The 26,936-nt window shown below is 39.1% G+C and overlaps 1 protein-coding gene across 7 annotated transcripts in view; it reads left to right on the plus strand.

Annotated features, from left to right (window-relative positions):
- LOC107090471 (LIM and calponin homology domains-containing protein 1-like) overlaps positions 1–26,936 on the plus strand; it is a 41,926-nt gene that overhangs the window by 3,651 nt on the left and 11,339 nt on the right. For 2 of the 7 annotated variants that reach the window (XM_015383860.1, XM_015383864.1), the window contains exons 2-21: positions 7,533–7,603; positions 7,694–7,763; positions 7,846–7,952; positions 8,040–8,070; positions 8,224–8,334; positions 9,242–9,369; positions 9,488–9,558; positions 11,961–12,162; positions 12,282–12,479; positions 12,841–13,152; positions 13,297–13,542; positions 15,901–16,158; positions 17,659–18,018; positions 18,124–18,459; positions 20,086–20,409; positions 20,628–20,663; positions 23,121–23,250; positions 23,332–23,489; positions 23,573–24,194; positions 25,139–25,450. In XM_015383860.1, coding sequence (XP_015239346.1) covers positions 7,533–7,603; positions 7,694–7,763; positions 7,846–7,952; positions 8,040–8,070; positions 8,224–8,334; positions 9,242–9,369; positions 9,488–9,558; positions 11,961–12,162; positions 12,282–12,479; positions 12,841–13,152; positions 13,297–13,542; positions 15,901–16,158; positions 17,659–18,018; positions 18,124–18,459; positions 20,086–20,409; positions 20,628–20,663; positions 23,121–23,250; positions 23,332–23,489; positions 23,573–24,194; positions 25,139–25,450 — 4,083 coding nt within the window. The remainder of the gene's footprint in view (positions 1–7,532; positions 7,604–7,693; positions 7,764–7,845; positions 7,953–8,039; positions 8,071–8,223; positions 8,335–9,241; positions 9,370–9,487; positions 9,559–11,960; positions 12,163–12,281; positions 12,480–12,840; positions 13,153–13,296; positions 13,543–15,900; positions 16,159–17,658; positions 18,019–18,123; positions 18,460–20,085; positions 20,410–20,627; positions 20,664–23,120; positions 23,251–23,331; positions 23,490–23,572; positions 24,195–25,138; positions 25,451–26,936) is intronic. The other 5 variants (XM_015383861.1, XM_015383862.1, XM_015383863.1 and 2 more) reach the window with 5 other exon arrangements.

Raw genomic sequence — 26,936 nt, forward strand, 5'->3', positions numbered from 1 at the left:
ACTTACCGGTGGTGAGTCTGACATAGTGGAAAAATTGCAAATCTTCTTTTGGAAAGTAAGCTTGTATGAGCGATGCAAACAGCAACTTTTAAACAAAGTGTGCAGGAGGAGAAATGGGCTTGTGCATGCTCTTGCATGTGTTTAATAGGCCTACCCTCTCGTGAACGGGTACAGGGTTGTGCATGTGCAATTTTCTTTTTAAAGTGGAGAAGGTGGGTCTGAGCTCCAATTCAGTAACCTAAGTTTCTGTTGTTCTTTCCGAGAATGCTATGTTGCATGTTGTTCAGCTGCGAGTTGCCAATCATTCGTATATATTTCAAAGAGTGGGCGGTTCTTTCTCTTTGTGGAAAGATAATGGAATATTATTTTTTATTTTACAAACACAGCAAACTTTTCTTCATAGAAAATAGTGAATTTCGATGCAGCCTCTTAAGAAATTTCAATATGCTTTAACTTTTAAGCAGCCAGATCTCTTTGAGCATGAACCTAGTTTAGTTCTCAGATCATAGTTGTAACCTACTGAAGGAACAACAAAGCCAATAGTTTGTAACTTGCTCATTAACAGATTTCCGTCTACGCTAAAATAAAGTGTACTATTGGTGGTGAGAACTGTCTGCTCTGGGTTAATTCCAGTCTCCTAAGTCTTAATCCTCCATACAGTGTCTTTGCTTTGTCTCTTTCTGCCCCCTAATTCCCCTGTTATTTCCAGTCCAGCTCTATTTTCAGGGCTGTATTTATACTCCTGCACAGGTGGGGATAATTCAGGGTTAACCACGCTGCCCTGCAAAGATCCCATGTGCCATTTCAGCGAACTATGCAAAGTGTGTGCACACACACATACCAGTCAGCATTTGAGCCACGGACACACCCCGGTTGGATGACATTGGTCACTATGGGAACAAAACAGCGACAGGTTCTCAGGTGTTTTCCGGAGCAAGTAAAGCAGACGAGTGATGAATTATCTGACCAGATAATAACCAGAGGACTGCAGATCTAACTGTTTGCAGACCCATTGTTTTAAAATGGGTTCATTCTATTCAGTTTTAGCATTTAACCCCAGCTTAAACTTGACATGCAGCACATTACTTTTGTTTTGGCCAAACCAATGGAATAAAGACAAGAATGTGTGTGTCGACTTAGCGTGTGTGCCAGATGTCACAGCTGTCCTGGAAGGATTAACTCCAGTAGTCCCAGACAGCCAGCTGTTTGTGCATGGGAGAGGAGAAGTGTGAGAGCTGGGAATCAGTGAGTTTACACGGATCAGGAGCTGAATGACGGAATGTAAAACAATGGTGGTGCTGACTTGGTAAAAATATATGCTCTGCTCATAGTCAAACTCAAGTGTAAGAAAGTTACAGGCAACATGCAAAATCAACTCTGTCCTTGCAGAAGACAATGGGGAGACGTTAAAGAAATGAGCTCATTTGGTTTTGTAGGCTAAATATAATAAGCTGAGGCTTTGGTCTTAAAAACATCAGGTAACACATTTTGTATTGTATATCACCTGATGAACAGATCAATAATTTCTGGCATCCTCAGTGCACATCTAGATTTGACTGCAGAAACTGAATTGCAATTTGCCTCTGATGCTTTTTGTATGCTTGGATTGAAAAATACAACCAGTGATTGTAAAAACCAAAGTAGTTACCAATACTACCGTTATCAACACTTACCGGGGATGTAAATGTTAAAACTACTCATCAAAAGCTTTAATGCATTAATTCCTCTTGAATGAGGGAGGAAATAAAAAATCTTGCCTGTTTGTTGAAAATCAATGTTTTTTTGTTGTTGTCTTTTTTTGGTTATAGACGAAAGTAACACTCATAATTGAATTCAGCTCCAATCATTTGATTGCTTCCAGTCCAAAGCATATGTAACGTCCACAACTAAACTCTCATTTAAGATTCTTTCACTCATCATTTGCTCTGATAAAGGAAGTGTTTTTTATTTAGCTCTGAATCTCTGCAATAGACAGTATGATTGTAAATGACTTGGGGTTGAAACAATTAATCAGTTATTGAAATAATCGTCAACTAATTAAGTAATCGATTAATCGTTAACTGATAAAGACTCTTAAACATGCTTTTATCTGACAGGGCAACACCCTTAGAGCAGTAATTATATCAAAATTGAAAAAAAAAATATTTAAACATTTATAAGATTGTATAAGATTTAGATAAGATAAAAAAAAAAATGTTTTGTCTGTCAATCTGCTCTATTCAGAACCTGGTTGAATTTCATAAAAAGTTTTCTTTAAGGAACTTTTTGCTATCCGATTATTAAACGTAATAATAATAATAATAATAACAATAAAAATTTATGGATTTGTAAAATAATTGTTAGTTGCATCCCTTAAATGAATGCTATTGTTCTCTTACATAAAATCTCATCTCTTGTCTGCGAGCAACCCTTCATCAGTTCTGTGTGCAACGAAATTAACAAGATTACATCAGACTTCCTTAGGTCTTCTTTAGTACATCTGTATGTCCATTTGTTTGTAAGTCTTAATTCCTCAGAGGAACAGACCATGAAAGGTAAAACCTAATTCTACAGTCAGAATATCACCATTGTCTCCTGTCTTTTCAATGACCTCAAAATGAAGAAGACCCCTGAAATCTCTTTAGAAAGGTCACTGCTTTCTTTGTTTGTATGACATTTATTGGTCACTAAAAGCCCGCAGAACAATTGGACACCATAAGGTCAGCAGATAAACAGCCACCACAAAATAAAACGTGTCTCTCTTTAGCAAATGGAGACACGGATACTGTACCCTTCCATCAAGTTTCCTCGGATTGCCTACTAAAATGTTCTGCTTAGTCTTCAAACAGGATAAACGTATGTCTTTTTCCAGCCTTGCTTGTCAGTTTTATTGTTTTAATGTTTCATTTATCGACTTTAGCTCTGTTTCCCTATCGTTTCTGTTTTGCAGGGTGTCTAAAAAATTGACCTTTGTGTCACATTAAACTTAATGCACAGGGAACCATGGTGCCAAGGTTTTAGTAAAGTAAATTCCTATCTCTCTGATCAACCAAAAAAAACTAAAGTAACATTTATTATTAGAGGAATTTAGGGGATTGGTAAGAACTGAGGCACAACAAATTTTGTGGTGAAAGTAGGTTTTTATGTTTATGCGGTATGCTTGTGCTTAAACTAAAGGTTGGATTTTTCTAAGGTTTTGAGTTTGAAATTCCTTCCCACAACCATCAGCACCTTTAACAACACTGAAGAAACGTGTTTAATAGGTGTTAAAAGGACATTTAATTTAACTTTGCTGTGTCTTTTTTGATTAAAATTAAATTAATGTTTCAGGAAATTCAGATTTCGGTACAGGTTTATAGAAAGCAGACGACAATAGATTACCCCTTGTCCAAACATCACTTCATGTCTTCACGCTCTCATCCTACTCACAGTTTTCCTCATTATATCTAAGACAAAAAAGTAAAAAAAAGTTTTGCTTCCCATCCAGGAAGATTTTTCAATTATTTTTTAATCACCAGCTACTTTTAAGACACTTCTTCCATATTTTTTTTAATGTAGCTTCCCAATTTGCCTATTTTTGTGGAGCTGGTAAACTGACAGCTATGTTGGCCTACATACACATACAGACTGTTTCGCTATGTTTATCAGGACATTCCCTTGATTTTCAAATATTTTGGACAACGGTAATCAAATTCCTTAAATCACATGGGCATTAAACCTAACAAAAGAGGAAATTCTGGTTCATTATGACCAGTCCCCCCCCCCATCTTATTAAGAACTCCTGAACATGATGAAGTCAGTGAGGTATCAGAGGTTATCTCCCTCTAGGCTTGCATGGAAGCTGCTGCTGCTGCCATTCAGCTTGGCTGCACAGAGCAATGCAACTTGCAGACGAAGAAGGCTCAAGTTACTATTACTGGCTGTAAAATACCCTGTAAGACTTCAGCTGTTATCTTTTATGTAAAAGTATCTTGAAATAAATAGTTTTACATATAAGAAAATGTATTATAACCCATTTTTCCTTCTGATTAGAACTCTCTTAGCACTTCAGCAAAAAAAACAAAAACAGCCCCAGTAGCTTTTTTTGTTTTCAGCACAAACAACCAACTGCACTTCCTACTGACTGTCCCAGTCAAGTTTAACCCACAACCATCACAAAACATAAATAACTATTTGAGTTACAATGAAAACACTACCTAGTGTAAATTATGTATGGTAAGGCTTTAAATGTTTTAAAGACCCAGACTCCCTGAAACATTACAGGAAGGGTCAGTCTCAGACTTGAGGAGCAAGGATACGTCTCTAGAAAGAAAAGGTGTAAGTTTCTGGATCTTGTTTGAATTATGAGTTAAAGATTTGGCATACAGGGTCCCAGAAAGATAGACATTCAGAATTTGTGTGATACAAGTAAAAAAAAAAAAAATGCTGCTGCCAGAGACAAACATCTGGTCATCACTTATGTAAGCAAAACAATACTGTGTTTTTCTCACCACAGATGGTAAAATGTGTTGTCCTTTCAACACTTATCATACAGATGTTTTGCAAGAATATTAAATAAATAATGACCAGGGTCAATTTTTAGAAAGCACTTTTTTTCTGTTGTAATGAAGGAAAGTTAATCATAGTCATTACCAGATAATCTACAACCTTTACCAGGTCCCTGGACGGGCAACCAGCTCATCTTTAGGACACCTAAGAACTCAGATTTTGTTTTGTTTTGTTATTTTAGCATTTAGCTGTCAATCTACAAAAGCTCCTCCTCCTCCAAAACATTTTCCAGTTTTCCGATTAAATGCCTCTTGAACAAACATAGAGTTAATACCTTGGTTTTGATCGAACGCTTTGTTCTCAAACTTTCTCCGATCATGACCGAAACCTGGGCTTTCTGCTGTAGCCTCTTTGGGGTGAAGCATAGTTACAACTTCATTCATAGAAGGAGCCAAGCTAATCTGCAGGCAGAGAAAACCGTACGCAGGAATGCAGGTTTATCCCTCGTGAGGAGGCTACATACTGGGGCGCAGGATTCAAACCAGGCCAGGAGATATTTGCTTAAGAGCAATTAAGTCTTAGCACAGAACTGAATAATGAAAATATTGGAGTGTTGGAGGAGAAATTATGCTCTTAGATCAAAGTCAAATCCTTTTCTTTTGAGATATAAAAAGTGTCTGTACTATTGGTCATTCCATAAACTACTGATAACTCATGTTTGCTGACCACCGTCCTTAATGAGCATCAGAATCAGCGAGTTCACAGTTTAGGTTCAAACTGTAATCTGAGCTAATCTGGATTATACGTTTTAACACCATCAGTCAACCTTCTCTCCTTTTTCCTTAATCTTTGGCCACCGGTTACACAACAGCCATTGAAATCTCACTGGGACTCACTGTTTCTCTGTGTGAGTGTGTGGGTTGGTGTTCTGGCAGGATACCGCCGTCGGTTCGCTGATTTTCCTCTGCTGCTGCAGCACAAGAATTAATCCCAAATGTAGTCCAGGTTGAGGGATTTGAGGCTGGATGTGGTGGTATTTTAGAAAGACTGAAACAAGGACATGAAATGGTGTTTCACTGACCTGGAATTGCTTTTAGTTTCTCACCACTGATGCAAAATGTCGAGAGGGGGGAGGATGAATAGGGAAGAAGCACATCCCCTATCTGTCAGCATCAAATTCAGACTATCTTAAATTGTTTAAAAAGGGATTGTTTTTGTTCCTTGTGTGAATTCCATGTTGCTCTTTTTCAACTGCAGACTTCAGTGTATTTGGTTTGACATGGTGATTACTCCAACATAAAGTAAAATATACGATTTTTCTATTTTAAAGATAGCCCCCCCCCACTCGAATGCCCAATGATACATCCAAAGCAAACCAGTTATCTTTAGATCACAACCAACAATGATATAAAATCAATCTGAATGTAGTTTAATCTCACTATTGATCCAGTTGTTCTGTGAAGGACTTAGAGGGTTTTCGTGAAACATAAGAAAATATGGTATTATGAAGACAGAAGAACAACAAAGTTGTAGAGAAAGGTGCAAAGTTCAGCCTATCTATAAATGTGAAGACAAAAGCACAACGGTAAACCCATGAAAACATAGCGGCTGCTGTAACTGGCTGGCTAACCAAAGCGGTCATTAATCAGGAGTGTCCCGACAGAACTTCTTCATTAAGGTCAATTTTGAGTATTGGCTGATATCAGTATTGACCTAATACTGCACCATCACATATCATAGAAGGTTTTATTACTTATTTAGTAGGGTGGGATGATGACAATGTGCTTGATCAGAGGATATTACCAGAACAGAGGAGAACAACAGACCCATTGACTATTAACCATTTGGTTACACAAAACTTAAACGTACAGATATTCTTTAGTTAAATGAAAAATAATATATTAAAAGACCGGAGGATTGTGCATGACAAGTTTTGCATTCAGCTGCAACATCTTTTTGGGGCCTTTAATAAAACGAACAGCCACCCTACCCATTTAGCTCCTACTCTATGTATTGTAGCATCTGTGATTTAGGCTCTTTGTGTGACTTACAAGTGCTGTTAGATGTACGTGCTGGAGCAAACTAAATAAAGGAGCTGAACTAAACCTACAGAACTACAATAACATTTTTAATTTTTCATGTGTAGGAATGGTCATCTACAGTAAGTCAAGTTCAGACCTAAAGGAAGGGGAGAATCTGTAACCTATTCTCTAAATCTACAAACGGCACTGCTTTTTTTTTTTTTTAGTAAAACAACTGGAAACCATGTATCTCTGTCTGTTCAGTTCAATTAATGTTGTCCTTTGTAAACTTTTAGTTAATTGCCTGATGAGATTGTGACAGCAAGTTTATATAAATAACTTTTTCATAATTTTCTAAGAAGTTTCCATAAAACACGAACATCAAAATTGCAAGAAAAAACAGGATAGTATTTCATTGCAACGTCCTCTTAAAATAATGTCCCCATGTCATTTTTTTCAGGTTTTTTTAGTAGACAAAAAAAAAAAACCTCTTTGCTTTTTAAAGCAGGGGTGGAAATGCAGGATTTACATAACTGGTGATTTTTTCCATTTAACAACCAGCATCATGAGGGAAAAGATTCACGAAAAAAAAATATCATTTTTGGCACAAAAAAAAAATCTTTTAGGAATATGGTGATATGTTTACTGAGTCAAAAAGTAAAAAAGTAAAAAAAAAAAAGTAAAAGTAAGTTATCGCATGTGACAAGAGCACCTTCTTCCACTTGTTGGATCTGTCTCTCATTTGGCGTGTGGCAACCATCAATAATTGACTTCTTCTGGATTCCTTTAAAAAAATAATTTCTTTACATTTCTTTTGCTAAATACCCAATTTAGAGATTGAAGAATCTACACTTATCCTCTAAACAGATGACTCCAAAACCTTGGAGTATCTCTTAGTGTTAAACTTGATAGAACCACTTAGGGGCTCTTTGATGTTTTGTGAAGTATTTATCTTTTGGTCTGTTGTGTGAAAAATGCTCAGCTGTCTCTTTGTCTTCCTGTTTGCATCCGTCCCCTGTCCCTCTTCCTGTCCCCTCTCTGCAGGCTGTAACAGGGAAGAGCTTTGGAAACAAAGACTTCCGCAGTGCGCTGGAAAACGGCATCCTGTTATGCGAGTAGGTTCCTGACATCGCTCTCTTCAGTTTCTGATGCCTGACCTAGCAGCAGGACTCCATAAATCTCTTCTGTTCCCTTTTTCTACACAGGCTGCTGAGTGCAATAAAACCAGGACTGGTCAAGAAGATCAACAGACTGCCCACCCCCATCGCTGGGCTGGTAAGCGGACACCCCCACAGTGTGATATCCAGCCTATAAACTAACGTCTTGATAAGTGCTAACTTCCTGCTGTTTCTTCCAGGATAACCTGTCAGTCTTCCTACGAGGATGTGAGGAGTTAGGCTTGAAGGGCTCCCAGCTGTTTGACCCTGGAGATTTACAGGACACTTCCATACGAGCTAATTTCAAGTAAATGAGCTAATCCCTACAAAACTGTAAATATATGCATGCTTGAATCCTAGATTGTATATTAGCTAATATACTTCACTCTTTTAGGGACTCTGACTGCACCCGCAAACTAAAAAATGTAAGTTGTATTCTCTAATTTAATTTATTTCCTTACGTTCCCTTTGCTTGTATATGATGTATTTATATATATATATATATATATATATATATATATATATATATATAAACAATCAAGAAAAGTGAAAGCAAATATTGAATGTTTGCCTTTCAGGTGCTGAACACTGTTTTCTGGCTGGGAAAAGCTGCCAGTGGCTGTGCCTCCTACAGTGGACCTAATCTAAACCTCAGAGAGTTTGAAGGGCTTCTTGCACAAATGAGGCTGGTGAGTGAACTACTGACACTGGGTCCATTGCTCCCTAAACTGTGTAAAAATAAAATTTAAGATACAATTTTAGAAAAAAAAATAATTTTCCTACTTTTAAGTTGGCTGAATGTGAACAAACTTAGAGCAGCTTGAAGAAAACTGCTGTGTAGTAAAAACAGGCTCCTTAATCAGGCCTAGCTGATGGTAGGCAGCTAACTACTAATGACAGCAGAAGAGGAGGGGCTGTTTAGGGTGATGGGTACTGGTGGGTAAGAGGTTAAGTAGCATAGAGAGAACATGAAATAATATGACAAAATGATCAAAAACGTCATAATAATTACATTTTTATAAAGTCCCTTAGGACATTTTTTAATTAAATGTATTTGTAGTTTTATACTAGATGCTAAAATTAGGCAGAATAATACATTCTGTCCTTTAATGAGCAACCTAATATGACAATCGGATTTTTTGCTGTGCTTTGGTAGACAGCCTGCAGTCAGTTGCTTAGCAGGGGCTACTTGTAGCTAGCCAACCTTTATTTTTAAACAGCGTTATCATAATATGGGTGATGACACGTCTGAACTTTCCATTCCATGGTTCTTGGTGTTTTTGTTATTGGGCAATGTTTCCAAAAACCTGCACTTGCCCTTCTTTTTGGTTGGAGTAAAGTGGACTTCAGTCACTATAACATCAGGAGCCATAAGGCTTTAGATAAAGGGTGAGGAAATAGCAGCTTTATGAAAAATAGTATCTATTGCTTCTGGGCATTAAATTCTCATAATTTAAACCATTTTAAAGATTTAAAGAGAAAGAAAATTTGGTTTAGCAGGGGGAAAATAAAACATACAGGTAGACCTGGTTTTATTATTAGATATTACACGGCTTTTCTGTTCCACTTATTTTTTTATATTTTACTTTTTTATAGGATAGCGATGATTGTGGTGACAGCTCCCAAAAACGCAGCGTCCGAGACAGCGGCTACGACTGCTGGGACTCGGAGAGGAGCGAATCTCTGTCTCCGCCACGGCATACTAGGGACAACTCCCTGGACAGGTCTTTTTCAACACCCAGTCTGCATTTGTATTCAAATTAAATTAACATTTTGACTTCTTTTTTTTATTATTACATCTATTACTGAAGAATAAATATTTTATATTTCCCACTTTTACAGTCTGGATTCGTTTGGTTCACGCTCCCAGCACAGTCCCTCTCCTGATGTTGTGAATCGAGGCAACAGTGATGGTCAGGAATCTTTTTTGTATTTTTATCCCATTTAGAGAGACCTAAACCAGCTTCTTGCAGTCCTATTCCTGTTGGCAGTTATTTTAAAATCACACAAGTGAAGGATAGAAACAGTCAGGAGCAGGAATCCTGAGCTATTCCTGTTAACGCCAAATTATTAACCCATAGATAAACAGATGTTTATTTAGGTTTACCCTTGGAATAAGGTGACTAGTCAGCCTGAGTGCAAACAACAGCTGAACATCATAGCCTGGGTGTGTGTGTTCATGTTTATGCTGACTATTTAAAAGCTCTTCTGTTATACTCACTAATTCTCTGGAAACACATTTGTAATCGGGGCCGACAGACGTCAGTAAAATGTGTACAGATGTGTCCGATGCTTCTGCTTCTCCTCTGTTCAATGGCAGAGAGCGGCTTTGCTATATTTGCTGTTATAAGTGGGTAAAACGAATTTTTAATATGTGAAAAAGTCCACCAGAAAACTTAATCTGTGCAGTCATCAAGATTACGATCCTGCATTCAAATATTATTTCGCTGTCGGAGCCACTCTGTACACTGGCAGTGCTCTGTCACTGGGAATCCCGTTCAACAGCAGCCTCTGGCCCGATCACCTCTTCGTGGTTTTCCGCTACTGTTCGCAGTGGCTGGAAGGCCTTTTTCATGTACATAATCCAAACTGCAGGTTTCAGAATAATAAAATCACAATCACAATCAAACACATTTTGCCAGCAGGTTTCGACATTTTAAGTTAATTAAGGTATTAATAAACTGTTTCAGAGGAGTGATCACAGTGCTCTGCATCGGCAGTAATGTGTCTGTCTCCCTGCCAGCTCCCAATCAGCGTCTCTGATTGACTGATGTTGCACATTGTGCAGCAAAAATTTAAACTTTCCAACTCCAGCTGCTGCTGCTTCTGAAGCACGTCATGCACATCAGCTGCTCAGAAGCTTGTGAAGCCCTGCTTTGGCTGTTTAGATGCGCTGCAGGACCTTTTGTTGCGCCTTGATGCGCATCAACCATTGAACTTGCATGTAAACCAGCTGCTTCTGCATGGGGCGGTCTGAACGTAGCATTAGCGCTATGGAGTAGGGCTGCAACTAACGATTATTTTAAAAATCGATGAATCGGCCGATTATTTTTTCGATTAATCGATGAATCGGACAAAAAATATTTTTTATATTAACCTCTTTATTCCAAAATAAACATTTTAGACAGAACAAACAAGCACACAAGTTACAGGTTGCTCATTAACTGTACTGGTGCAATATGAAAAATAAATGTTTGTGTTAAAACTATGCAAACTTACATGAGAAATGTAGCTGTACATCCACAAAATATAGGGTACTTTGTTTCATAAAGCGCAAAAAAAGACATTTTTGTTTTTAAAAGCCCCTTAGGGGCTCAAACAATAGGTCCCCCCATTTCAACACATGAGGTTTTTTTTTTAGACTAGAAGAGTTCTGCCTTTTAAGACAGGAAAGTATAGGAGTTAAAGTTGCTACTTGAGAAAATACTTAACCATAGAGATAAAAATAGCCCTGTGATTCAAATTATAAATTGTATTTGCAATGAAAATGAGAGAACCAGGGGTGTTAAAAAAACACATCCTCCAAAGACAGATATTTACATGGGAATGTGGCATATAATTAATTGACATATTACTGATCTTGCTGGATTTTATTCTGCTTTACTTCCATAAATTGCAGGATCTTTACTTTATCTTTGCCAGAAGATTTAAACTTTAAAAATCTTGCCCTCATGGTTTGCAAGTTAATTTATTTATAAAGTAAATGTAAACGCTGCTTAAGCTAATTCAAATCAAATTAAAAGTAAAATAAGTAGCCAACCTTATCACTGTCTGTGACCTACTAACACGGTAAGGAAAGCATCAGATGGGCTACCTGAGAAACTAACGTTACGTTTCCCCACTTTAAAATGAAACAAACATGGTGGTTCCGTGCCATGTTAATTTGTTTTGACAAAAGTTGCATGTTACGACTTTTTTCGCTTTACAAAGCGCAGGCTATTTTAATTATTGTGATCAATTTGCGCCGTCAATCCCAGTGCATGCGCGCTTCATTTGCAGTCTGGACGCTGAGGGTAAACATCCTGCGGCTCTGACTGCAGCGCTGAGAGGGACTCCTGCGGGAGAACGGGGTTGGGATGGGGGAGGCGCCTCACGGCAGAGTAGGAGCGATACATGCTTTCACGTAAGAGTCTCCAAAAGCCCCCAGTGACACCGTAAAAAGTCGCCAGATTTGTCGCTAGTCGCTTTTTTGAAAAATAGTCGCTGGAGGGGTCTGAAAAGTCGCTGAGTTGGCAACACTGCACCTGGGTTTTTGAAGTAAATAGCAAATGTAATAAATATGACAAAATTATTTTCTTTGTTCCTTGATGACCAGGACGAGGCAGCGACTCGGAGGCTGATGCTCCCAGCAGGAAACCAGATGTGCGGAAAGATGACATGTTGGCCAGAAGAACAGCCAGCAGTGAATCCCGATGCCCAGTCCCCTTTAACCAGTTCCTTCCGAATCGAACCAACGCCAGTTGTTATATCCCGGCACCACGACGGAAACAAAACGTTGAAGAGGGAGAGCAACGGAGGTAATTTATTTTAAGAAAAAAAAAAAAAAAAAACTAAAAGCTTTTCTGTAGAGGTAAAAACCCACAAGTGTCTGGTCTTCAACACTCATCCATTCCTGCCATTACACACTGTTCCCCAGTCACCTTCAAACCACACCAGAACAGTTCAAAAGAACGGGAATGCACCACAAAACCCCCAAGATGGTGACTTGGGCACCGGAAAACAAAGGTGAACAAGTAAAACAGGGAGCGGACTTGGAGGTTTTGGAGGAGAGGAGGTTGGAGAAGTTGAAGAAGGCAGGAATCAGAGTCCTTCCTGCTGCTGCTCGTTACAACAGGTCAGGGTGGACGAGCATGAGAGCTGCTGCTTGTGTTTACTCACTAACAGATTGTGTTGGCAGATTTCTGGAATGGAAGATTCTTTATGATGAAGTCTGTGTCTAAATCATGGGTTTGATGGTGGTATTGTGAGAGTATATTGACCAGAAAAAGTGGTCTGTTGTGTTAAAGGTGTCACATGCTCCCTTATTGTCATCTGCTGCTGCTTTTCTAAAAAAAAATTTATAACGCATCAGAAGATAAACTAACCATCTAGACCGTCGGCAGTAATCCGCACAGTCCTGCTTCTGAGTGATAAATTCTACCAGAAGTTCAATTTCCCTTCTATGAAATTGACTGCCTCCTCCTTTACAACCCCAGCACTCCCATAATGGAGGAACAGGAAGTGAGGTCACCATCTCCACCAAACATTATTATTCGCTCGGAAAACGAATTTTTGAGCTCTCACAATTCGGCCTGCGACTCCTCCTCTGAGGGGGAGCAGGAACCGGAGGGGCGGAAGGTTCCTGATGTTCATAGGGATGACTTAGCGTCCCGACGAGTTCACCGGAGCCCAGCTAACTCCAGGGTTCACCAGTTCGTCCCGCCTCCTGTGTGCACCAACAAGGACAGAGAGCGCTGGGAAGGCATCAGGCGAGCTTCACAGCAAACCCTGCAGGAGAAGGAGCTCAGGTCAGCCCTGGAATCATTATTAGTACATTTACACATTTCTTCTACTCAGTTGCTTTACAGGTGTTGTTGTCTTGTTGGGTGACATACGCTTCGCTCTGCTGGATAATGTGCTCCTCTTATTGTCTCTGGTTGGTGATTGGACAGTGAGAAGGAAGCAGTCTCTGACATCATAACTCGTAAAGAGAATCCCTTCCTGAAGGTAGATCGGGATGAGGAAGAAGAAGAGGGGAAAGATGAGGCAGTGCCTAACAGGCAGAGGGATGACCTGGCTCGTAGACGGGGCCAGATTAGGCCCCTCCCTCAGAAGGACGGACCAATCAGCTTTGTTTCATCCTCCATGAGCCAAGCTGATATGCAGAAATGGGAGAGACTGAGGATGACTGAACCAAGGTGCCAAACACACTCCCTGCCTGAGAATGCTGCAAGGCTTTATAATGCACATTTAATGTCAAATGAAAAGATAGGACACCCTATGGAATAATCCATTCTGTCAAAAGAAATTCCTGCACATCGATACCTTTGTTTTGTTAGTCTCAGGTAAAAACAGTGAGGTAGTTACAAGTAACCACTGAATATTTCCCTTGTTATCACCATTACATAAAAGAGATCAACAAAAATGTGTTTGTTTAGAAAAAATGGCAGACCCCCTCTTATTAGCTGAAATAAGCCCATTCAGTCGCTTCTTGTCACCATCTAGCACTGTCTCAAACCTTCAATTCTGAGATGTTTCATTTCGAGCTTGCTTCATTTATTTGACAACTTTTAAAGGAAGTAAAGATCTCTGGACTCTGCCCATTACTTTCCATTTCTTTAATCTAAGCCAGTCCTTATTATACTTCCTGGTATATTTTGGGTCAATAGAAGTTTACGCAGCTTAGTCGTTGTTCACTTTTAATTGTTTTTTCACAGTTGTTTTCTTGTTTCAAACTTCCTCTGAAACAGGGTAGAATTGATGGTGAATTGGTGATAGTGAGCAATGATAATGGCAGCAATGATAACCTGCTGTAGATCCCATGACAGGTTGTCATTTAACAGTTTTAATCTACAGTTGGGATCAATAAAGTTTTATTGAACTGAGTTGAATGTTTGGGTCAGAAATGCAGATTTATCTATTTTTGTTGTATTTTTTAGGGAATATTTAATTCTGTTTCCAGAAGAGAGCCTCAGAGGCTGTAAAAGGGTGTCCTATTTTTTTCATCTGACTGTTTTCTGTTTTTGTGTTAAATTATTTAAAAAATAGCAAATTCCTCAATAAAGGAATGCCAATCAAAAGTTCAAGGTAATAATGTTTTTCTTAAACATCATTCTACGGACCGTTCACATGTGGCACCCTGGTAAAAAGAAAAGCAAGTAATTAATCCTTAAAATGAATCCCATATGAGTACAGAAACCTCATCTCTCTCAAACAGTATTTAGAAAAATCAAACCGACAATATTGTCTTTTTGTTGTTGGTGGAGATGAATGTTCTGCTGTGTGACGTTTATTGTCATATCAAGAAATCGCACAGAGAAAAGAGTTCTGCACCCAGAGTCCGCATTGATTAAAACCTTAAAACCGCCCAACTCCATCTTTCCTCCACATAGAGAGGACAATCTGCAAAGCTAACTATTAGAGAACTGAGATGAACAATGGCATTCTGGGAGAGAACGTTTCCATAGCAAGGAGGTTCTTAGCGACTGACTCTGCAGAAAGTTGGCCATCTCGACCCACTCTGCGTGTCAACATCTGCTGCCCCCGCTCAATAATTTTTAATTTCACTTCATGGTTGGGTTGGTGTCATTACCAATCAGTTTCACTGTGTTTTAATATTGCTGACTGTTGTTGGTAAAATATTTAGGGGCAAGGAAATTTTACAATCTGACTTGTTGGACATATCGCCTCCTAACACAACACCATGCTGGAGCTCACTGAGAGCAACCCAGTCATACAAACAAATGTTGAGGGATTCCAAGTATTTGGGCGATCAATTGTTTTTAAGAGCTTTGTACACATTTTTACCAGGAGTGCCAATAAATGTGAGGGGGCTGTATGTGCTAATCTGTGTCTAAATTGGAAATTATGAACCCTGAGGTAATGCCTGTAGTGGCTTTTTAACAACCCAAGCATGAAAATAAGATATAAATATTGGACGTTTAACCTGTTATTTGATTGAACTAACATCTCCTTGTTAAACAATTGTAGTTCTGAATGAGTACGCCTTAAACCTCCCTGTTCTCCCTTTCCCTCTCACCTCGTTCTGGATTATCTTTATCATTTGGGCTTGAGTTCTCTTTATTCCTGTTCAACTGGCATTGGAAAGGAGCAGGGAACTGGCTGCTCTGTATGAGAGCTGATGTGTGAATGTGTGTTTGACCAAAAACAAAACAGTTGGCTGCAAGCAGTGCCCCGGCTTTGTTTTTGTCTTCGTGCTGATCTCATTGCGACATGAGGAACAGGATAAAGAGTTTTTTGTGCTCTAACGGAGCAGCAGCGAGTAGGAAAATGTAGCTACCTACAGTACAGGAGATAAAACGCTAAGTGCGTTCTTGTGTGCTGAAGTGATGCAGACAGACAACCCTAAGCTTTGTCCTCCACTGGTCATCCACTGCTTCCTGTCTGACAAAACATTTCAACCTCAACGACCTTTTGTCTTTACAGCCCGATCTCCTTTTTCATGATTTCTCTTCCACCCTATTCCTCTGTCTCATGCTCTTCTGCTTGCCGTGCGCGTCTGTGTTCCTTGCTTTGGTATGAGACCGGATTCACAGTGAGGATAGGCCAGCCCCTGTGTGTCAAGCTTGTCTGCAGAAAACTTATGGAAGACCTGTCAGCGGATCAGCTAAAGCTGGACGAGGTCACAGCAGAGTAGTGACCTTTGGGGGCGTGACTGAGATCGAGCAGCCGACAGACAAAGTCATGTCGGGAGGAGGGGAGGAGACGGAGTTGCTTAGACGACTCCCTTCCAAGGCAACAGTAGCCATGCCTACCACTGGCCTGGCCTCCCAGCTTTCAGAGCGGGAATGCAGGTATGGACGAGGCCAAAGCCCAGACGAGTTAAAGTAATGGCCCCAATCCATAATCGCCTCCACTAGTCTGTGCTACTCTTAACGATAGAAGGCCCTTTTCTGTCGCTTTACTTATCAAGTTAGTTAAATAAACTGCTTGTTGCATTTTTATCAGGTTTGAAGGTCCTAAAGGCTATTCTCCCTTCTCTACCTAGTATAAGATTTTCTCCATTGCACTGCATTGCATTGATTGCTTGTAGTTTTGTTAGAAGGTAAAGATGCACGAATGCATGCAGAATTACCAGAGGAACTTATTGAATCAGCTAGACATCTGATGGACTAGCTTAAATTCATTCAGGGATGGCTCATTCAGAACTGTTTAAAAGAAACAGCTTGAAAGAACAATTAGCAATAGAAATAAGCTATGGATTCTGCAGTTCTGTGCCTCATCTCACCTGCTTCCTATTTTAGAGCCTTTATGCTTTTATCCTCAGTGCTCTGCTAAAGTGTTGATACCCTTTTAGATTTGTTCAAGCTTGTTTTTAACAACCTCAGAATTCAATGTATTTTGGTAAGATTTTATGTAACTGAGTGTCCCCAGCGTAATACTTTGATGATCATCAATCCTTCCATCAGACTCTCAAAAGGACTAAGATCTTGTGCTCTAACCTTAGCCATGTCATCGTCCTGCTGGAACAAGGCCCCCTTCTCGACTCTAATGCAGCCATTTAACATTTTTTCACATAGTATTGGCCTGTGTTTAGCTCAGTCCACCTCCCCATCAGCTCTTAAACCGATTTTCTGTAGAAGGAAGCCCACAGCATGATACTGCCACCAACATGTGTACATGAATGGGAAGATGTGCAGCATCGGTTTTCTTTCATGCAAAGAGTTTGGAATGGGTTTGGTTTGTATTGTATGTTGTGTAGCCTGTGTCAATTTTAGAGCATACTTTCTATGGCTTTCTTGTGTGATTTTGCGTGCTTTTTAAATTTTAACACCGTATCATTCTGTTTCTTCTTTATGATAATGAGTTGTTTTGTGTTGGTCTATAACATACAATGCTAAGACAATACACTGAAAGTTAAGTTACAGAAGTTCAAGGGGTCGGTAAACCTTGAGGCACATTGGTTCCTTGATCTGTTCCTGATTGCCATGTTCTGCATGTTTTAGACGTCTCCCATCTTCGAATGCCTTATTCAGATAGCTTTAATGTCTCAGTCTCTTTCTGAGCTTTGCTCACGTGTGCATGTCCAATTAGGGAAAGTACTTTCTTTATTTGTTACAATAAAATATATTCTTATCCCTTTAACTTTATTTGCTAATGTCAGCAAATTTCTTAGGCTTGCTTTTTTTGCTTTGTTTATTTGCCTGTTTTAGATTTGGAGAGGCATTATTGTTTTCTGCTCCTCTAACCTGCTTCTAAAAATCTTTACATTTGATCGCCGTCATTGCAGTGGTTTTTGGGTATCAGTAACCCAACTCTGTTGCTTTGACTTTGTGCTTCATGCTGCACTCTAGCGGTCTCATGGATGGACCTGTTCCCAGTCTAGCCACCCCTCCCTCTGTGGATCTCCAAACCTGGACCACAAAGTCCTCCCCTACTCCTGCTGAGATAGACGCTCGTTTTGCTCAGTACAAGCAGAGAGCTGAAGAAGAGGAGGAGGAGGAAGAAGAGGACAGGATCCCTGATCTTCAGAAAGATGATATGATGGCCAGGAGGACGGGGATATTCCAGAAACAAACAACCGGACCAGCAGGTTACAACCGTTTCCTGCCTTTGCCTGGCTCAAAGTGGTGCAGCCGAGGAGAGGCTACTGCTGCTGCTTCTTTTAACAAAAAGGAAGCACAGGCAGAAAAAAGCGAGGAGCTCAGCACCAGGTGGGCTGAAAGTTCGCGTTTGCTGTGCTTAACAGGGTGCAGAAACCACTAACAAGTTTGATGTTGCTTGCTTAGTCATCGGTGTATTAGTTATTTAAATTACAGACTTCTCTACCTTAGAGTGGATAACCAGCATCTCAGAGTTTCCCAAGAAATGCCTCAACACCAAAATGACCCTACGGTGATCAGAGCAACGTCTCAAACAGAAAGTGAAGACGAAGACGAGCATGATGCAATGGATCATGGCCCTGACCCAGAGAAAGATGACATGATGGCTCGAAGAACCAGATTGTTACAGAAACCAGGTGTGATCAGAGGAAATCCCTGCTGCAATCAGTTCCTTCCGGTCCCTGGATCGGTCAAATGCAACATCAGCTCAGTGTCTGCAGGGAAGCAGTCATGCAGCGGGTCTAAACTCACAGAAAACACAGACAGAGAAAGGTATTTACTGTGCTGAAATGAAGACATGGGTGTTATGTTGGTAACCTCCTGTCAGTAACACTAGAATCATTTGCAGATAAAGTTTGAATGCTAGTGGCCACATGTGCATGGAAAGTCATCAGATTTCCTATGGGCAGACAAACTTGTACCATCAGAAAATACATTTGTATTGCCCTGACTGAATCGGTTTTAAAGTAATTTGAAATCAAATACATTATTTAGAAAAGGAAGTTCACTCAATCAAATCTGAATTTAGCGGTTTGAATGTGAATACATTTGGTTTAAAGATTCCGTTTTTTTAATAGAACATTCAAATTTCTCTTTTTTTACTTTCAGCTCTATAATTCAATTTTTAGTTACTTTGTGTCACAATTAAGATAGACTAATCAAACAGATTCCCAGATTTGCACTGGAGCATACATGAGCTTTGTAGATACCATACCCATGTCAAACATGACTGGGAAACCCAGAACAACACCAGCAACATGCTATGCTAATTTAGCATCTTTAGCTAATAGCTACAGATAGCTGGTACAGTTAGCCATCTTTTTTTTCTTTTCTACATGATGCTAATATGATTGATAATTTCCCATTATTAATGACACCTAGCAAGCTAATTTTTGATTATTCTGTGGCTTAAATCTTAACACAATGAAACATAACTTTCAAATATAAATTGAAATATAGACCCAAAAATAAAACAGACCAGTTGAAATTAATTCAGTTTTCAACAATTAAATTCAGTTTTAATTTACTGAAAGTCTTTCTCAAACGTTTGCATTTAATTGCATATTACATAAATGCAGATTCAATCCAGGAAATTCAAATGAAGTTTCTGATAGCACAAGTTTCTATCCGTAGTATCCTGGCTATCTGAAGCTAGTCCTGAATTAATTGACTTGTTTTGGGTTCTGCAGGATCGTTTAATCATATTATTATTCCTTGTGTGGATGTATCTTTGGTAAAAGGCTCATCATTTTTAATCAGTTGAATTAATATGTCCTACCCACTCTTTTCACCCTCTTGAATGGCTCAGTTAATGCCTTGTTGAGACTAGCATTGTTTTTTCCCCCTTTTTTGTTATTACAAACTTTGGCTTTGGTTGGCATGACTGTTTGCTGAGTTTCAGCCGCTAATTAATCTGTCAGATTTTATCGTTTCCGAATAAATCAGAACTGAATCCAAATGAAACTGCTTGGAAGCCACTTTAGAGAAGAACGAGTGTTTCTGTAAATTCATAAAATAAATAATTTAAACAAATATAAACTCATAATTGAGTCTGCTAGAGTTTAGACACCTTTAGAAAATATAAAACATTCTTAGAAAAAAAATCATAATGGACCCATAGTGGAATATTAGAAAAACTTTTTGAGAAAAAAGATAGAAACTTCCTCAGAAGATTCTGATATGATAGAAAATAGTGTATCATACGTATTAACATAATTAGTTGACCTGCTCTATAAAGTATTGGCAAACAGGTCATAGGATAACAGAAAATAAATGTAATGAAACTTGGATTTATTCCGAAGAGCTGATCAGTCATCAGTTTTTTGGAAAGCAGTTCTGATTTACCATTTTGGTGTGTACCCTGTTAATCCTGGCTCTATCAATGGCTCGTTGTATCAGCAGCGTTGTTACCATGGCAGCAGAACATGAAGCCTCGCCCTTCAAAGCCCCAACCAGCCTGAGGTGTCCTGGGTTGATAGGGAAGGAAAAGCTAGAAAAGAGAGAAACTGTGATGGTCCATAATGCTGCTGTGAGCGAAGTGACTGAACCATCATTATCATCCTCCTCCTCTTCACTCACACCTCCTCCCAGCATTCCCTCGACTCAAATCTGTAAAGCAGAGGAAGAGTTGGAGGCTGGAAGAGAGGAGGAGAAAAACAGTGATGGGAATCTGGAAGTGGAAAAGAAACCATCTTGGACAGAGGATGATCTTCCTCCAATGATGTGAGATGAATGTTTGCTTGTTAATCATTTCTCTGATTTGACCAACAGGACAGTAGTGCTGACATTCAAGCTGGTCTATTTCTGTTTTATACATATTTGTCTATTATTTATAATGGTGACATTTGAAACTTCTCTCATTTCCCCCCTCATCAGCTGCCTGTTTAAGCTTGTCATTCCAGCCTTTTGTCCTTACTTTCTTTCCTCTGCTGCTGTTATAGGGTGAGCCGACGTGTTGCTTTTCTGTTAGACATTGAGTAAGTTTTACCAACTGAATATTTCTGAGGTCCTGCATGAAGAAGTATGTCTGCATGTCAGTTAAGAACTGCCAAAATTCTCTGCAACATACAGGCATGAAGGAACTATTTCCATGGCCTTTGTTTGGCATCTCATTGTGCATTTTTACCACTTGGCCTGATTGTTTTATTGCTTATCTCATTGTTTCATTACTTGGTCTTCATAACCTTGCATTTTGTCCATCGAATGCTTGTTCAATGTATTCATGACCCCAAAATTGATGTTATTTGGATTCTTAGAGCTGTTTTTTTTGTTTATCTTTGACTGGTTTTGATCAACAGTTGTTGTTTAATTTTTCATTCTCACCCTGACAGCATGGCATCCAGTTTGTTCTAAACATTTAAAGAAAGTCCTCAAAAGAAGTAAGATCAGTACTACAGGTTTGCAAATGATGTACAGTATTAACTATTTATAGCCTTAAAGTTGATCAAACGCAACCAAATGTAAGAGATGTACCGTATAATTTTTCAGTTAATCGTCACATTTTTATTTTACAGTTTTTATAAATCTTATAGCTGGTGCTAAATTATATCTTTGATTTTTTTCTCCACAGAAGAATAAAACTGCTTAAACGTTACGTTTAAAGCTGGTTCTTTGCTAGGTTGTTTGGTTTAGAAGCCGTTTATTAAATATATTTTTTTGGTCCTGGTGCTCTTTAACCGTTGAAGCTTTTCCCCTTTTGTTTAATATTTTATTCATCTGTTTAACCAGGTTAAAACAATCCATTGAGGGGAATGTCTCTTTTTTTAATTATAACCCTGCCAAGACTTTGACAACTTCATATCAGAGACACAAAGCACTTAAGTAGTTTACAAATACAATACAATAAATTACATATGCATGCTGACATAAAACAAATAAATTAGGTACTAATTAAAACATAGCAAAGTATAGTCAAAACCAATCAATTTTAAAAGGGCATGTCCCAGTTTCTGATCTCCAGTGGAATATTTCTGTCTCGCCCTCTTTGACAGTTTTTGTTTCTTAAAGCTACAGTGTGTAATAATTACAGGGATATACAGTCAGAAATCTAATATATTATACATAACTATGTTATTTATCATCATCTACGAGCTCAGCCTCTTAACCTTAATATTTGCGTTGCCTTAGAATTCGTTATTTATAATTACATAGGAGCGGGTCTCGCAGCCATGGAGGCAGACATCTTTGCGCTACGGCAGCGCAGAGCCAACAAACTAGCGATTGCGAGATCGCCCATTACGCTCGAAAGTAACTACGGCAAGTTGAGAGAGATGAACTGAGACGGTACTGAACACACAGACTAATGAAATACTATTTGTAAAATTATATATGTAAAAAAACCTCATTACTTGAGAAGGTAGGTGATGCGGACGTCGTGGAAGACATTTTGACCCGTAACGCTCGCCGTACTGTTGGGGGTAGAAGCGGTGGGGGGGAGATGTTCATGTTGCTGCTGTCTGCAGTCTGGACGTTAGATGTCGCTGAAAATTACACACTGTAGCTTTAAATCTAAATCTACTCCTAGCCAATGGTGATGCTATATATATTATATAATTCAAAAAATAAAGTTCACTTGGAGTCTTTTGATATGTACATGTCTAGAGGCAGGAAAACAACAGAAAACATCTCTGCAGACCCCACACATGCTGGACTTTTTAAAAGAATTTTCTTTCAGGTGGCCACTACAGAGATGGTCTGCTGCCTCTGAACACAGAACAGAGTGCTGAGGTCAATGCTACACATATTCATCTTATTAACCTAAAAACAATGTAGAAATAAATGTTTTTTTCTTCCACCAGTCTTTTAGTGAGAGGTGGTATGGGTACATGGATCAGATCCATGTCAAAATTCAGTATATGACATTGTCTTTAATTATATACAACTTTAATCAAATAGATGCGACATAATACCCCTCGCGACCCCACTTGGGACAAGCGTGTAAAGAAAATGGATGGATGGATGGATGGATGCGACATAATGTATTTTAATAGTTAGTCATATAATTGATTCATAAAAAATGCAAAACCACCAAAAAACAAACAAAAACGTCTGCACAGTGATTAGGTAGAATGTGTATGAATAGTGTGTTTAATGGTTTAAAATAAAAATGTTTCGGGATGAAATGGTAACAACACATGAATGATATATTAGTCAGATTTACATCGAGAGAAATTCTCAGAAAGCCTGATTGTTAAAGGCTACAGAAAGCTTATCTGCTTGAAGGAAACAATGTCAAGTAATAAGAGATTTAAAGAGTTAGACACCTAAAAATTGTTATTTAAAGTTACTATTTTCTTTTCTTTTGTTTGCTGCTGTTTCATTAAGTATTTTTCATCTTTACTCTCAATTTTGTGAGCAGCAAAACCCATGCATATATTTTTCAAAAATCTTTTTTTTCGAGTTAGATTGAATATTTACATTGTCTAAATTTCCAGGAGTGTGAGTATGGGTGACATGGCCAGTGAAGAAGAGGTGGGACATTTACCTTCGCTGAGCCCGTCACGGCCTGAGCGCATGCATCAACAATGTAACGCTTTTTTGGAAGAGGAGGACCACTGGCAGGATGTGAGGATCTTCATGTTCTATAACTGTTTAGTGGTTGGCAGAGTTGAAATTGTCTGAAAGTGTGCATTTGCATTGTCTTAGGACCTGGCTCGCTGGAAGAGTCGCCGTCGCAGTGCATCACAGGAGCTGATTAAAAAAGAAGAGGAAAGGAAGAGAATAGAGAAGAGGATGAAGGAGGATGGATCAGACAGCAATAAGAGGAAGAGCATTAAGACCTACAAGGAGATTGTAGAGGAAAAGTAAGTGCTTTGCTGTTGCCTTAAACATTACACTAACATATGTCAGCATAATTAAGCTGTGTTTTGATTCTTCTTCTTTTTAGAGAACGTAGAGAAGCCGAACTGTGCAAAGCCTACAGAAATGCAGCGAGTCCAGAGGAGGCAGCTTTGGTTTTGCAGCGTTATGCTCTTCGTTTCACCATCAGCGACGCAACACTGGACAGCCTGAAGCTACCCAGAAGCACCAACAAACCCAATAAGGACCGAAACCAGACAGAGCTGGAACACAAACCAGCATCAGATGTAGATAACTCAGAGACACTGAACCATACAACCACACTGGAATCAGAGGTTTTAATAAAACAGGAGCCCTCGTTAGCTGCCGACGTAAACACAGAGGGTACACATGAAAAAGAGAAACTTGGTGTCATCAACACCAGTTGTTTGACACCAGAGACCAACTCACTAATAGAGAAGCCTCAATCAGAACCACTTCCTGATCCACCTTCCCATATGACAGAGCCACAGCCTGAGCCTCAAAAACCGTCGGACACAGCAGCACCGCAGCCACAGTATGAGTGTGCTCCGCCTCAACCTGCACAACCCAATCAGATTCTCCCCTCTCCTCTGTCTGCACCTTCCAGACCCCTCCCCCTGCTGGTAGCAAAGCCCTACTGCCCGCCCAAGAGCTCTCCCTTTGGACACAAACCTGTCCAGGTCGAAACGGTAGGAACTATATATGTATCTGTCTGAATACAACATGGATTTCAGAATAGTAAACTGCTCTGTCAAATTATCTCTTCGACATATAAAACGAGACCATGGTTAATAGTTTCCAAGCTTTTCTTACCTTAAGTGTAACAAAGATTATGTACATGTCAACAGATATGCAATCAAATGGTTTTGAAGACAATGTCAGCATTTAGTCAACCATCATAATCTAATTAACCTGAGAAAGGGTCCAGGACATTTATCAAATATATAGTTAGAACAAATAGGGTTGAATGAAATCAAAAGGTGCCCCAAAAATGTACTAGTTTAAAGGCCTAAAGGACATTAATTGAAACAGATTATTGTCCTGTTTGGGCTTTTCCTTTAATGGATTGTTTGTTTCTCAGTGGAGTTGTCAAGAAGTTCATGTGAAAAAATACTAAAGAAATGTAACGTTGATGATCACTGCTTTTTGCTCCCCGTTGGTCACATAAATCCGCCTCCACTGCGTGGTGCATGCACCATCTTTGTTATCAGTTGCCGCTTTCAGGTAGCAACAGCCAATGGCCACAGTGGGCTGCGGTGACAGCAAATCTCGTGATGCTTTGCGAGGAGAGCTCTCCGTGCAAAGCATTCTGGGATATACTGCTATATGGATGAGCACGAAGGACGGCCTTACGTAAACATAACCAGAATGATTGACAATTAGGAGGATCACTTATAAAGATGATAAACCCTGAAATAAAAGATCGTCCTCTATACCTTTAAATAGCTTGGTGATACAAATACCAACTCACCCAACAACATGGTTGCACATGAGTACATAAAGAGAGCCAGACCGATTAAAGAGAGCATGCTGGGGTTCACAGCAACCAACAAAATGTGAAGGGAGAACAATTTAAGATATTTAGCTGCTTGCTTATTAAATCAGAAAGTTTTTTGTCCTGTATCATGTTCAGATGGACGAACCGGTGCGGGTAAACGGAGAAACGACAGAGGATTTCCCGTCCCCTCAGGACTCACTACAGGAAGACAAAGATGTTTCCTGCAAACAGACAGAACAATCCGATCCTCCAGAAGAGACTGTGGAAAGTCCAAAGACTGCAGAGCAGCCGGAACCTCTGCAGAAGGAACAGTCAGCCCCATCCTCAGGCTCCGCCATCAGCTCCCTGATAGCAGGAAGAAACTGTATCATCAGAACCACAATTGTGACAGAGCTTACAAAGACCCATGTGGAACCGCTTAACTCAGAGGTCCAGAACAGCGGACAGGTAATCAAGCTACTTTTTTACATTTCTAAAGCTTTACTTTGTTTTTTGAACATCTTGTAGGTTGGATCCATAAACAAAGCTTTATAACAATTTTGTTGTTGTTGATAGTGACTGGCTTTACAGCATTTTATTGATTTGGTTTAATAGTTCTTTCCTAGGGTTCATTGATTATTCATATTTCATGACTTCATAATTTATTGGACTTTCAGGACATCTTATTGACTTTTAGGCCGCTTTGTGATGTGTTTAGGTTCTTTCCTCCACTGAAATGCCTCACTGGAAGGATTTGCTATGCTTTGTCTTTCTCATCATCTCAGATATTCTCCTATTCTGGGCAGTTTTCCTTCCTCTGTGCTAATGGTGACCACTGTGATTCATGCATGCTACTGTAATGCTTCACTCACAGGGTAGTGTCCTCAGAAATAGCATTGAGCTAGAATTGGTGTTGTTCTCTAAGGGCGAAAAGTTAATTTAAAACTACTTCCACATATTTCCACAGCAAGCGTTTTGGAGAACATATCTTGGTCTGATTTAACCGCAGACAAACTTTTTTGTGGCTGAAAAAAGATCACTGCACATGACTTTAAACACACAGTGACACATGGTGGTGGCAGCTTCATGCTGTGGATAAGCAGGAAGCTTGTCAAATCTCATGGGAGGCTTATTGGAGGTTTAGAACAGAGTGAAGATCAAAGCTGGTAGAGATTTATCCTGTTGATAAAGGTGCAGATATATACCACACCTTCCAGAAAATACCCAGAAAACCAAATAGCTTTTATTCCCCTCCAGTTTTCAAGTACTGTGTGGTGATCTGTTACATACAATTGTTTGTGCTAGCAAAAAAAAAAAAAAAATGAAAGGTTCAATGAACACATTTGCAAGGCGTTATAAAACCCAGTTGTTTTACCTGCCTTGTTTAACAAAAAGGCTGAATGCTTCAAAACCCTCTGTAGACTCATCTGTCTGCACAACCTGTGAATTAGACTTTAATTTCTAAACACTAACATGTAAATAATCTTGTTGTTTTATTTAATACACTCCTAAGGTAGAGAAAAGAAATGGGTGGAAAGAGTTGCTTTGGTTCCGTCTCTGTATGGGATAAATAATGTAAGCAGGTGTCTGCACTGGAAAAAATCTAAATCTAGATAAGTAATCTTTTCTTGAAATAAATGCATTTGTTTTTGGACTGAGGAGGCAAAAGAGACATTTTTGCCAATGGAAAGAGACAATTTATACTTAAAATAAGAATTTATTTCAAGTGCATATTACCTAAATATCTTATTTTAAGAGTAAAAATAATCATTTCATTTGCAAACTATCTTATTTACCTACTCAAATTATGGTTAAATACACTCGATTTAAGACATTTTTACTTATTTCTAGATTGTTTTTCCAGTGTGGTTTCAACATTTCCATTTTAAAGGTCATTTACATGAACAGAAAAACAGCAGCTAAACTAAGAATAACCTATTTAACAGATCACCAG

This window comes from Cyprinodon variegatus, unplaced genomic scaffold (assembly GCF_000732505.1).
Source record: "Cyprinodon variegatus isolate N-32 unplaced genomic scaffold, C_variegatus-1.0 Scaffold296, whole genome shotgun sequence".
In the NCBI taxonomy this organism is placed as follows: domain Eukaryota; kingdom Metazoa; phylum Chordata; class Actinopteri; order Cyprinodontiformes; family Cyprinodontidae; genus Cyprinodon; species Cyprinodon variegatus.